Source organism: Pieris napi, chromosome 17, assembly GCF_905475465.1.
Source record: "Pieris napi chromosome 17, ilPieNapi1.2, whole genome shotgun sequence".
NCBI classification, from domain to species: domain Eukaryota; kingdom Metazoa; phylum Arthropoda; class Insecta; order Lepidoptera; family Pieridae; genus Pieris; species Pieris napi.
In genome coordinates this window covers 2582498-2596429 of record NC_062250.1, presented here as the reverse complement: position 1 = coordinate 2596429, position 13932 = coordinate 2582498, and the positions used below count along the sequence as shown (strand labels likewise).

Genomic DNA, 13932 nt, shown 5'->3' with positions numbered 1-13932 from the left:
ACGAAGCGGAATGTAATAAAAACATAAAAAAATCCTATTTTTATAGAGAAACAACAACCCGTACTCGTAACGACTAATCAGGAGTCAGAGCGCGTGCGCAGGTGCACATTCATACTTTCAGTGATATTTATTGCCCGACTCAGTTTAAAATGCGTCGACTTTAGTAAATTAAAGTTTTATAAATATTTCAATTAATTTCTAAGCTTGACAACAGTGACCATTATCATAAAAATAATAGTGGGATACAAATTAAATTAAAAATAAAATAATAAAAAGCAAGTTATGTGAAACAAATCTGAGAATCAAGAATTTTATAAATCATATGACAGCATAAAAAGGTATAACTTAAATTGTTTTTTTTTGTATTTTTTTTTATAAAAGTAGTTTAACAAACGTACGTAATCGTAACATTATGTCAAGTGAATTAAGACCGTATTGCATTGTGTTAGGGTTGGATTTAAACATTCATTATACAGTAATCCCTTATAACGCGTTAGACCCGGACTGCGTTATAGGAAATTGCGTTGTTGTAGTATTCTCGTAAAACCTTTTTTTAACCATTCAAAACTAGAAACTCGAAGTTTTTTTAGTTAAATTTTTTAACAACGCAATCGAAAAAGAAGCAAAGATACGAAAAACTAATTACGGACTTGACAAATCATTATGAATACAGAAATCTTCGCGTTATATGAGGAAAGTACCACGTTATGTGGGGGACGGAAATCGCGTTATACGAAAACGCCTTATAGGGCGTTATACAGGGGTTTACTGAATTGTATTGATCGTTACGAACCATTTTAGATAGTTAATAACAATCCGTTTCCCAAACGTTGAACACTATCAAAATAAATATGGAAATAGAAGGATAAAAATAGTATTAAAACTACAGAAAGGCTACTGTGATAGCTATTATATATAAGGATATAAATGTCTAAATACTGAACAGTCAACACATTTACTCTTATTGACTTTTGAATATTCGGACAGTTTTAAAGTAAGCAAAAATGTTAGATAAAAGAATCTAGAAATAATTTCAATTAAAATAATCAAAACATTTTCACGGAATTTCGCACGTAGTTAAGTTATATTCGGGGGACCTATCGTGCACTTAATGCATACCTAAAAGACAATTTATTCATGTTTGAGGCCAGGTTTTAATGTATTCCTGCTATTGGTACAGATTATATAATATAAATTGAACAATAGACAAGAGTCAAAAGAGTGTTGCCCGAACTAAGTCACATGACTTTCGTTATTACGTCAAGATTTTGACTAATTTTGTATGAAAATGACAGACTTTCTACATACACTACTGTTAAGGCATCTTGAATAAGTTCCCAGTATTGTCCACTACTAGACAGTACATATGGAAGTCATGTCAGATGCGCTGACGTAACGATAGGCCCCCCGATCCTACTAATATTGAATGTGACAGCCACAGACATACAGATGTGACAATTAACTACTATAGAGAAAATCTCGAACACCTTTCATATTCTTTGAGGTTTTATACCAACTCATTCGCTTCCTTTAAAATGTACATTAAACTAGCGTATAATTGCTAAAGCGCCTTTTTCAAAGGTTTTGCGTCATAGTTTTTGACATTGTCAATTGTCGATGTCACATCTCTAGGTCTATGGTTTTTTTATGTTTTTATAAAAATTTCAAACACTATCAAATTTAATCAAAGCAAGGTACACGCTCGCTATTAGAGTTTGTATACCCATCACAGATTAACAATATGATTCTAAATATTCTATGGTGCTCTATAATGTTTGTGCCTCATTAGATTAATATGTAAATATGTGTAAATATTTAGATAAGCAATTAAGAGCTTCCTAAATATATTGTTAGGTAGCTGTTTTCAATTGGAAAGTATTATTTTACGTTGGGTTTCACTAGGCCAAATTAAATTATATTATTGAATAAAAAAAATTGAATCAATAAAGTAATTTTTATTATTGAATTATATTAGATTTTGTATTAACATTGATTTGTTCCTAGTCAGAAGCCTATAATAGTTATTTGTTAACTGTGATTGACGCACCCTGTACAATGTACATACAACAACTTATTCGCACTTTCGAAAATAATGTTTCAATTTTGGGGTCTCCATGCCGAAATATTTTGATTATATATCATTGTAAAATATACTTGCAAAATCATCTATGATCTATTGGAATTTGTATGATTATGTATTGTTTTATATATTTTTTTTGGCTATTGCCTTAATTTTTTTTATTATAGCTGATTGGAATATAAATGCTCTCATATCGCAGCTTGTATTAGAAATATATTTTTTTTGTACACAAGTAAAATATTTCAGTATGGTTACCCAAACAATACACCTGTATATTTGTGTATCTGAAATAGTCTAATCTTTGAAAGTTTCAAAAAAAAAATGTTGTAAATTAAATGAATAATGATTATGAGGAATTGGAAAGTCAATTATAATGTAGATATTTATTACGCATCGGACTTTTTTTTTTTGATAGATTTATCGAACTGTCAGAACTTTTTGAATTTAGAATAAAAATATTTGATTTTTATAAGGTTTTTTTTAGTTACCTGCCAGTGTAGCTAAACTAGTGCATTGTGATAAATTAACAATTGCCATTAATTGCATTTACTATGGAAATTTTTAGTATTACTTTTTGTCTTATGTATTAAAATGACTGACTTAATTTTATCTAATAAATTTGTACCTGTTATTTGTTTTATTTATTTCACCACTAATAATAATAACAACGCTATGTGTTTTTCTTTGTAATTCCATTTAAATCAAAATCAAACCAGTAATGACGAAAAGCTGGTCAGGGCCGATACGTTTAATTATATGCCTGGTTCAGATTTCATTCGAACATTGACTAACTGCTGACACAGCTCAGCTAGCTGTTCTATAACAATAATAAAAACTTTATGACATAAGGGTTGTGACATAATTTATATATCGAATTTATAAAACAATTAGTTAAAAAAAAGTAATAAAAAAAAATGTGTGTTACAAATTAAGTGAATGAGTGAGTGTGTGAATGGGTGTGTATGATCGTTCACTGTGCCTGTGTTAGTTTTTAAAACCTCAAAGTCATACCAAGATGTGTAATAATGCCTCTGTAGATTCGAAATCCAATTTTGCTAGTGTCATTTCTGTGGCTTGCGAGTTAACTGCTACTATCTTTAAGATACTTTAATAGCTGAATATGCGATACTCCGACAGCTCACAAGAGTAATTTAAACATGTATTATTTGAAGGTTGACCAACTGTTGACACGGCTCACAGCTCACAAGAATAATATTATGTATGTGTGAATAGATGTAAGTGGTATTTAAGATATTGTTTTAAATACAATTAATCAGATTTGAATATTGCTCTGTCTCATTCACTCGCTTCCTCTCAAAGTGGCGAAGACTCCTTCAAGCCCTTTATCATGGTGAGAAAGCCCGTTTGCTTTGCGATAATTCCACTACCTTGAACCTTTGACCCGTAGGGCTCCGCCTTACCGCGTACCGCGCAAATATATACAATATTTTCACTATTTATGTGTTTGGGTACATCTGTAGGGCTTAGGGATCCGTAGGGTTGTTAGGTTCTTACATCTCACCCTCTCTTATATACAGATACTCCTGACATTTAATACATATAAATTGAACCGCACATTTTGAAGTCCACTAGCTGGCAAGCTGTACATGCCTCATTAATGACTGAAAAGTATCGTGTAAAAAGTAATTTTAACGCTTTATTTACGCCAAGCGTTTGTATAAAGTTATTTAGGCGCAGGGTTGGATGCTAAAACAGGTTGCCTGGAAGAGGTCGCTCGAAAGCGATAAGCGATAACTTGTATCGATGTTTGTAACGAAGTCTTAATAGATAGTAAAGTACTAGCGGAATAAATTTGTGTGCAACACACGACTGATTCTTCCTTAAAGTGTTTTTTGTAAGTATAACGGGGATATCGGGCAGAATGGCTCAACTGATGTTAAGCGATACCGCCGCCCATAGACGCAAGTGCGTTGCCGGCTTTTTAAGACATGGTACGTTCTTTTATTAAAGTTCCCTCAGTCGAATTGGTTCGGAAATACTTCAGTGGGCAACTGGTTTCACATAATGGTGGTGCGCGGCAAAAACTACCATTAAGTAAGAAATCAGGCTAAATCGGTTCCTGGGTGGTGGGGAGGTTAGATGAGGTTAGATGTTAGAGGTATGATGAAAACAAAATGAAGTAGCGCATATTAACTAGTATATAATAAATATCCATAATACAAAGTGTTCCAAATAGCATGTTTGCACTTACCATAAATAACAATTACCTGTAATTCAATGTAGCGGTCGTTAAGCTAATTTATTTCTCCAAATACTAGACTACGTTAAGTGAAGTATTTTGATATTTAGGGTATTAAGGCGCATGCAACATTGGATTTTTCATTACAGTCAATAACTCCTATGGAAAATAATACTGAAATATTTCCGAACCAAACCGACTTAGGGTCCTTCAAGAAAAGAGTGTACCGATTCTTTAAAGGCCGGCAACGCACTCGCGTGACCTCTGCCATTGAGTCTATCGGTGGTATCACATAACATCAGGTGAGCCTCCTGCCCGTTTGCCCCCTATTCTATAAAAAAAAATTTTTACAAAAAAATCACACATTGCGAAGAAATGTTACCAACTATTGCCCACGTCAAAAGATGATAAGTTCCTGCTAAAAGATTTCTTAAGTCGGTGCAGAAGCGTCAGCAACTTATATAAGTCAGAAGTCTTAGCATTAGTTTAATATCTAAGATTTTGATGAACTTTTGAGCTATTTACCGTTCAGATTCAACTTTTTTCTTCTGTATTAAAGAATTATTAAAATGTAAGGAGTTTCATAGTAATAGGGCAGGGCAGTCTGTTTCATTCATGTTTTTGTTTATAGGCGAGTAGGCGATCCGCCTGTTTCTACCTAGCTTTTTATATCTAACTAACAATAACATTTTCCCCCATAGAATGAAATAAATGTAAAAGCCGAACGAACGGATTTACGAATTCAAAACCATTGAACCATTGGGATAACTGGTCGAATTTTTATAGCAGTGGTGGCATAGTGACTTGTGGTGTGGTCGTGTGTTCGAAACACGGCTGTGCCAATGGATTTTCTTCTCGCTTTTAACATTTAATCCAAAGGCGAAAATCGTAAAGATACCGCCATTTCTGAAATCTATAAAAATGTACAGAAGACGGCATAGCTGTCTATAAAGATTGCAAATTATCGAAGAAACGGATTCCACTGAATTGTTATTGTTGATAATAGCATGACTATATTTGTAGTATTAATCACATCACACTGCTATCACATTTATATCATCAATGAATTCATGATAAGTGTGTGTGAGTCGCCGTTATGTATAATATTTCATATTATTCGAAAGCCTTCTCGGAATTCAATGAAATTTTAAATAGCATAAATAGGATGTACAAAAAATAAATGATAAAAATGAATTGATAGCATACCGGTTGCAGCAATTTCATTAAATTATTTTTCAATCAACTGGAAATCATTCCATTAAGAATGTATGCAGAATAAAATTGCACGCTCAATAGCTCGATTGTTTGAATATTTACCTGACATGAATTCTGATAAGATTTAATCAGTTAAGATATGAGAATGTGGCGGTAATGTGATATCATTGTCAGTTTTGATAAGTGAACCAGTCTTATATTGTAATTCTTTTCGTGACGTTTATAACATCAACAACATATGTCGAAGTAACATCAACGTAAAATAACTCTGCGTCAAACATTTGTTAGGTAAGATTCAGAATTAAGAACTAGAAATAAGTATGATTGATATACGGGATGTAAAAATATGCGCAAAACTATTTTTTATCAATAAGTTTACTTTACGTTTTATTGTTTATTTAACTCATAATAAAGTAAGTGTTGAAATATTACTATTAAGAAACGTAGAATTCTAATTTTAAAAATATTGTCTGTTACTTTTGTGTTTTATAGTAATATTCGAATATAATTATTAATAACATATAATTTAAAGCTCCTAGTCGTGAGGATAGAGTATCACGTGCTATGTTTGGTGGCTCTGAGCCCTGAAAACGAATGACGAGAGTGCACAAATGGACATTTCTTTCTGTGTGCATAATTTGACATTTGTTTGCACGGTGAAGGAAAACATATACTTTACTTGTATTTCTTTTGTTTTAAACATACCTACCGTACCGCGTAATTAACGTACCGCGGAAAATATGAAAGCTATAGTCTAGTCACCCACAACATAAGAGCTCCCTGCAGTTACAGCCAGTGATGTAGTGTTGGGACTAGCGTCTTAACAATTATGTTAAAACCATACTTTGTTATTATACCAGCAAGACTAAGAACCACAACGAAATATGTACATTAGATACATCTACGGAAGTCAAGGCAGAATAAAAATACCATCCGTATCACCTTGACGTCCATCGTTCCACAAGTGAGCGATTCTTAAGGCAATTTCTACCGCGCACCACCACTATGTGGAACCAGCTGCCCACTGAAGTATTTCCGAACCAACTCGACTTAGGGTCCTTCAAGAAAAGAGCGTACCAATTCTTAAAAGGCCGGCAGCGCATCATCATCACTTAACATCAAATGAGTCTCGTGCCCGTTAGCCTCTTGTAACATAAAAAAAGGTACATAACGTTTATTAATAAACAGATATCTGAGGCCAATACCAAGAACTGTAGCACCGTTGTTTAATGTGTCATTGTACTTTATATATTTTAATATAAATCCTACAAAATGTACTTTTTAGATTCAAAATGCAGTTCCAGTCTCCCATGCCTAGTAGGGATTACCTTTGGAGCATCTTCGTAAGGTTTGTTCTCTAAAAATCTTGTTTTATATTAAGTAATAAGACACTTATCACATCATTTTTATTTCCGTTCTATACTTTAATAAAATAATTACTGTGAGTCTATTAGCATACTTTACCAGTAGAACACAAACTTTGCTTAAATCGTTTAACGTAATTAACTCAAAAACTACTAGAGGAATTGTAATGAAATATTGTATAGATTGTTTATGCGACTAATTTGTTAAATCACTTGCTTAAAATTGTATAACGCAACAACGGGCGAAGGCTATGAATTCATATTAACATTTTACCTAATTAAACCTTTAAGTAAGCGTAAAATTGTCTTACAGTGTTGACAAAGACAGAAGCGGCTACATATCAGCTGATGAATTGCAACAAGCGCTTTCAAATGGAACATGGAATCCGTTTAATCCAGAAACGGTCCGACTTATGATAGGTTTGTTCTATTGTTATCAAACGATATATTCAAACAATTGCAACTTCAGCCTTTGTATAGAAGGAGCATTACAGTACCGTGTCTGTTATTTTGGTTATCTTTGCTTTTAGATTTTTAACACTTGCTCCTACGCGTGAGGAAAACATCGCGAGGAAATTAGCGATTCTAAACACGGTGGCACAAACATGAACAAAAGGAAGATATGTTTTATGAATTTTATGAATTTTATTGTCATTAAAATATTAAGTGTCGAAAATTAATACAAATTATAAATTTAATTTCTTAAATTCTAAGTCTTCGATACTAAAAACATGTGGCATTTTAATTTACAATTCGTCATTTGAGATTTTAATAAATTATTTTGCATAAAATAAAAAATACTAATAGTTCATAAATTCTCTTTACGAAATTTTTATTTACAAAAAGAAAGTCTATAACGTAATTTGCCCTTCTCTCTCAATCGGTCTCAATCGCTCTCTCCCTTTCCTTCGTCAAAAACGCTGCACATCTTCGTGACGCTAATATTGTTATTATTCCGTTTCATCCGTAAAAATTGTACCCTCATGCGCCTAAAGAAGTTTCACTTCAAAAACAAATGATCACAGGCTAAAAGGTTTAGCGGCTATGGTTTTTGTTGATCATTGATTTACATAATTTTATAAATAGTGTTTTATTTGATTGTTTACATTAGTAATGTTTATAAGTGAATAATTTCGTTATCAGTTACTCAATAGTCAATACCTTATTACAGTACTTAACGTGGACAGAGTTTCCAGGTATGTTTGACAAGGAAAATAGGGGTGTAATATCTTTCAATGACTTTGGAACTCTTTGGAAATACGTGAGCGACTGGCAGAACTGCTTCAGATCATTTGATACAGATAGTTCGGGAAATATAGACAGCAAAGAATTAAAGAATGCCTTAAATGCCTTCGGTTATCGCCTTCCTGATGATACAGCCGATATGATGGTACGGAAGTTTGATAGATATGGCCAAGGGACTATTCTCTTCGATGATTTCATTCAGTGCTGTGTCACGCTTTACGTGAGTATACGTTTTATTTCTTACCGTATTGAGTCAGTCACCCGGTATCTGGGGGGGACGGCAGTCAGCTTGCCGAGTCCATCAAAAAAGCGGCACAGCCATACCAACCTTTTCATGAAGCAGTTCAGACCATTTTCGACCCCTATAACTTCGTTATGGATGAAACTAGAAGCCTGACTTTTCATCACAGTATTTCTGGAAGAGACAGCTTATATCACATAAGACCGCCCATTTGCATCCTAAATTTTCTTTTATTTTACTCCTGTTTTTGTCATTGTGATGTAAATAACGTGTTATAATTTCTATTTGGGTTCAAGATGTACGATTTTTTGGAAAACCGAAAATGTTTCTTCTTGTAAGGGATATAACATATTAAAATATATAATACTAACTGCAATAAAATAAGTACTTATAGACTTAGTTTGCGCAAAATTTTATTTTTCATTTCAGTTCATAGTAGTAAACCATAATCCCAATGATTCATACTAACTATACCTAATCATAATAAATAATATGCTCCATAAATTCTTCAAAGCATTACGTTATTGATGTCATAAATAGTTTAAAAAGATAAAACTGCGTTGTGCTTAATTATTTTCTTTATTTTCAGACATTAACATCTGCGTTCCGTCAACATGATCCAAACCAAGATGGAGTAATAACAATACACTATGAACAATTCCTACGAATGGTAATGAGCCTCAAATTATGAAATATTTTATAAATAAATTTTTAATTCTATAATTGTCTGTCAATAATAACATCCATTAGATATGGGTGGAGAAATAAATGGAAGGTAAATCGTAAATAATTACATTTTTTCCGGTTACATTGCGAACCCTACGAGGTTTATCAAAATAATGTACTAAGTATTGTACACATTGAAAACGTCTACAGAAAACTCCGCGATGGTATATATATGTCTATCTCTTATGGATATCTCATAATAATTTTTCTCTCATTACTTTGTACGATAAATAATTTCAGAAATAAATGAATTGCAAATAATAGCATTAATCCTTATCCAATAAAATACCTGAAATACATTGCTGATTTAATATAAGATCTATATGGCCCTTTACAGTATTTAATATTTTTGAAGATATTACAAATTTAAAAATTGCGGGACGCAGCGCGTCGGAGGCCGCGGTTCTCCCTATACTCTATAGCACTTTGAATTTAGTATCAGCATTGCATCCGTGCGAAGCCTGGGCGGGTCACTAGTCTAAGATAATTTATATGCCGTAAAGTACTATTTTAATTTAAAATACAGTTAACGTAAATAACTGGATAATTATTTAAAATTGCTTCATAAATAATATATTTCTTCAATATGTCATATTTCTTTTGTCTATTGACATAACGCAATTACTTAGTTTTTATGGCGCCTTTTTTGATTAAAACAACTGACACCTAAGTATTTTGACATTCAGAGAGTACAGCATAATATGCATAGATTAGCAGTGAACCTGTGCGATACAATTTTCCGGGTGGCTTGACGCGCAATTCTGGCCTGCTTCGAATTTGCAACGACCATTCTGAGTCGGGCGACCGAGAGCAATCGTATTAACCTAAGAACACTTACAGAATACATCGGATTTCCGTATTCTGATTTGTGAGCTTTTAGTCGACTGTTGTGTTTACGTTCCTAAATACATGTTTGCTTAACTGGACTTGTGTGCACATTTGTAGGAATAAACATAAATTACTTCAAAAAACGGTGACGTTCAACACTTTAATACGATTAATACTTTGTTTCTTTAATCAAATATGTCAATGTTTCCACGATAAATATATTCGTCAATAAAGTTTAAGAGCAGTGCGCAAACTATCTTTTAATTAATATTTCAAAATTTTAAAGAAAGTTGATGTTGAACAGTTATATAGGTTTTATTATTATGCTACAATAACAGCTTCAGTACTATTCTTTTCAGCCTAAGTAACTATAAATAAACATAACTTAACATAAAATTTATTACTAACGAAACACACACACAGAAACACACAAAATAATAATAATCAAAAAAGAAAAATAACAAAAAATTATGGAAAGAAAAAAAAGGAATTAGCATTATGATGAGAGCAGACGTGTTCCAAAGCGCTGGTCATTCTGCCATATACCACAACGGTTAGTTTGCACCTCAGACGCAAAAAAAACATGTTATAATAATAATACAAGGAAAAATAATAATAGTAAAAATTAACAAAGATTCCCGTTTTAACCATATTTGTTCTGTTCCAAAGTAATAAAGCAAACAGATTAAATGTGAATTTAATTTGAATTGAGTTATTAAGTAATATTCTACGGCCAAATTAAGCAGGTAAAGACAGGGCTTTAATAAAAGGACTGCCTCCTATTGTGTTGGTTTAATAAAGAGTCACGCTAACGAGATCAAAGTATTTATGTAGGACGCTCAAATTGAAGCTAATCCAGTTGCCTAATATAAATTAAATTTCACCGAGTTCCCGACAGTGAATTAAAGTCTCTGTAAATAGTGGTTACACAATGTGTATAGGCAATTAAAATACATCGTTTTGTTTTTAAATAGTTAAGTTTGGTGTTTGAGGGATGTTCAAATAAATTTTAAATGAAACTCTTAGTTTGAAGCTGGGTGTTAATCGTTTATAATATGAGCTTATAACTAACATAAAATTAGGTGTAGTTGGGTTGTAACGCTAACAAAACCTAACTTAGCTTATTAAGGGTTTTTAAATCTAAGTGCCACTTATGTTACCTATACAGAATATAAGTGTATACGTATATATATTGGACATTATCGGAAACGAGAATGTTATATATAATACAATTTATGAATGTGGGGAAAACTAAAGGGTAAAAAAACTAAACATTTGGTTTGCTCTTCTAATTATTAACTAAAATATTTATATGTCACTTAACTAATGTTATGTTACATAACTCTTGAAATATACGTATTTGTACCGTAAGTATCGTATTAAAAAAAAATATTATAGTCATAAATATCACAAAAAGAAAATGCTTACATACAACATTTACGTAAATAAGCTCGCTAAGTCGACATAGCGAAGGTTCCATATATTTTTCAAATTAATTCCTATGCATATTCTAGAACATTCCCGTTGGACTTCAGCTCGAGAGCTCATATAAAGTGATGAAATAGGACGGAGAATACCGGTCTAGTTTCAATAGTTCTTACTCTGAATATGCTATTTCCGAGCCGAGTGTTTGTTGTTACGCAAATGAGTTACCTCAATGACCATTCAAATCTTTGCTGTGAGCTTCTGTATACGATTTTAAAATAATTTGGATTAAGGACGTTTGGTAGATGGAATGTATCGAAGTAACTCGAGTATCAAGTTCTTTTTAAATCTCTTTAGTGACTTTTTAAATTGAAATTTATTTATTTGTAAAACGTCGTTTTATTAAAAATGAAACAGATAACATTAATTATTAGGGATGCAACGGCGTATCGCTAACAAGCAATCTTTTCCAGACATGCTGAGGAAACCAACGTTACCAATATAACGAGTAAAAATCTAAAACTAAGGGTAAAGCGCGAGAAGTGCATAACAAAATTAATAAAAACTAAATTACAAGTAAAATTTTATTTTACTTTTAGTTTTTCTTTTAAATTTAATCTAAAATAAAAAATGTATTATAAGTGTTGCTTTAGAAGTGTTTATGTAGAAGAAATGTCCCTGAAATGTTTATTCCCTATAATTATAAAATAGTTGAAACCAGGCTAAAAAATTAATGGATGTATCGGTTGTATTTAACAATCTGGTGGAATGCCCCAACCTTTTAACAAAATTTAAGTTTCGTCTATCCTCTAGATACTCCTGCCTCCCATCATTCCTATTTTGCCATTTGTTCCTCCTTTCCGGAGAACACGTTTTGGCCAAATTTCTGATAAACGAGCTGGGTCTAGATATCCATACTTCCTCTCTATATATATTTTTATTATCTCTTCGTGTTGTTATATTTGCCTAAAAGTGCTTGTCACATTGAATATTGTATTTTATTGTTCTTGTACCAAGGTATTAGTGTGCTGAGCGTTGGCAAGCTTTTATAAATAAATAAACAATAATTACTACATTTCATATTATTTAAAGATCAAGGTTAGTTCACAACTAACTTTTTAACTTATAATATAAACAAACTGTATTAAATTATGTATGAATTAAACGATGTGCCAAGTGACATAACGATTAACGATACCATAAACCGTAATTATTTATATATAAATCTCTGTTTTATGATATTAATGGGGCAGTAATTAAAACACAATATAAAGCGTATCTATCGTTGCCATCTCGCTACCTGACTAGGTTTTGTATTCAATACAAATTGCATTCAGTTACCAAAACATACATTCTCATTGCGCTGCGTTTGATTTACATGGAATGTTCGATTAGGCCTATATCGGAAGACAACCTGACCAATTTGTTGCTTGTGTGGTATAAGAAAATCGTTAAAATGGGTGTTATTATATGTACTTGTTTAGTAAATGGCCTTTTATTAGGCTTTTATTATATTACTACAGTTAACTAAGACTGATTAATTGGTTGCTTTAAAGCGTTTTATCAGAACGTATGTGTAAACGATAAGTTTACTTTCTGTGGCTACCACACGCTGCCGACTTCCTGGGTCTAAGTCTAGCCGGTTTTCTTACGATTTTTCCCTTCACCGTTCGAGGGAATGTTAATTATACATAGACAGAAAGTCCATTGGTGCACACCTGGGGATCGAACCTTCGACCTCAGGTATTAGAGTACCGTAGATAGTACCGGTGAACCTAGAGCTGGTGCTTTCCTCGCTCAACAAATAAGTATCGCAATACAGCAAGGAAATGTTGCCAGCCATAAAGGGACCCTGCCACAGGGACCAAACTTGTTAAATTGGTCGTAATTTTCTTTTTATTAATAAATATATTTATTATTGTAATGTAGATTAAGAAAATTTTATATACTGTATATTTGATTGTTATGTGTAGGTTATGATAAACGAAATATATATTTATAATAGGTATGTATATGATTACATCAATATGTTCAAGTTGTATCAAACTCAAAATATCTTTATTCATAGGTAAACAAGTACACTTATGAACGTCAAAAAAGTTAAATTAATTGTAAATTTTATATTTACTACCAGTTTGCAAGTCAAGGGCGTAGAGCGGGCAAGAACAACTGGCAAGAAACTTTCCCCCACACTTTTTAATCGCTAAGTTTTGAGTCGTTTTGCTATCCTTTGTCATGGCCTCAGATTTCTGTATATTTAGTTTTTGACTGACAACGTCTTATAATTCGATGGAGCCGGCTGCACGCACGAAAAAAGATGACTCATGCGGCGTTACCTCGCTCTGAGGCGTTCCATTTAAGGCTTGAAGTGCAAGCGAGAGCGCGAAGCGACAGAGAGGCACAATCGGACTCCGCGCTCTTCAGCGTTCGACATCTGCCTCTCTCCTACTTGAGTGAGCGATTCGTGACGTTGTCACGTTCAACTATTGTCAGTAAACCGACTTAACAGACAACAGATTTTTTTTAAATAAATAGGTCATCAGTCTTCTCACTGATTCTGTCGGTTTCATGTTTCTAAGAGATGTCGACTTTATTGCGATGTTTTAGT

The 13932-nt window shown here is 32.7% G+C and overlaps 1 protein-coding gene across 1 annotated transcript; it reads left to right on the top strand.

The window, feature by feature from the left end:
- The first annotated feature begins 5606 nt into the window (after nucleotides 1–5606).
- On the top strand, nucleotides 5607–9065 carry LOC125057855 (programmed cell death protein 6-like). Its single transcript, XM_047661775.1, has 5 exons — nucleotides 5607–5783; nucleotides 6781–6843; nucleotides 7173–7279; nucleotides 8056–8324; nucleotides 8935–9065. The coding sequence occupies exons 2-5, from the start codon at nucleotides 6788–6790 to the stop codon at nucleotides 9034–9036; spliced, it is 534 nt and encodes a 177-aa protein (XP_047517731.1). The 5' UTR covers nucleotides 5607–5783; nucleotides 6781–6787; the 3' UTR covers nucleotides 9037–9065.
- Nucleotides 9066–13932: the final 4867 nt, after the last annotated feature.

What these genes read in the sequence shown, in the direction of transcription:
- LOC125057855 (XM_047661775.1), top strand. Translation starts at nt 6,788, where the DNA reads ATGCAGTTCCAGTCTCCCATGCCTAGTAGGGATTACCTTTGGAGCATC. An exon ending in AACGGTCCGACTTATGATAG is followed by an intron (nt 7,280 to 8,055) that starts GTTTGTTCTATT and finishes CAGAGTTTCCAG; the next exon opens with GTATGTTTGACAAGGAAAAT. An exon ending in AGTGCTGTGTCACGCTTTAC is followed by an intron (nt 8,325 to 8,934) that starts GTGAGTATACGT and finishes CTTTATTTTCAG; the next exon opens with ACATTAACATCTGCGTTCCG.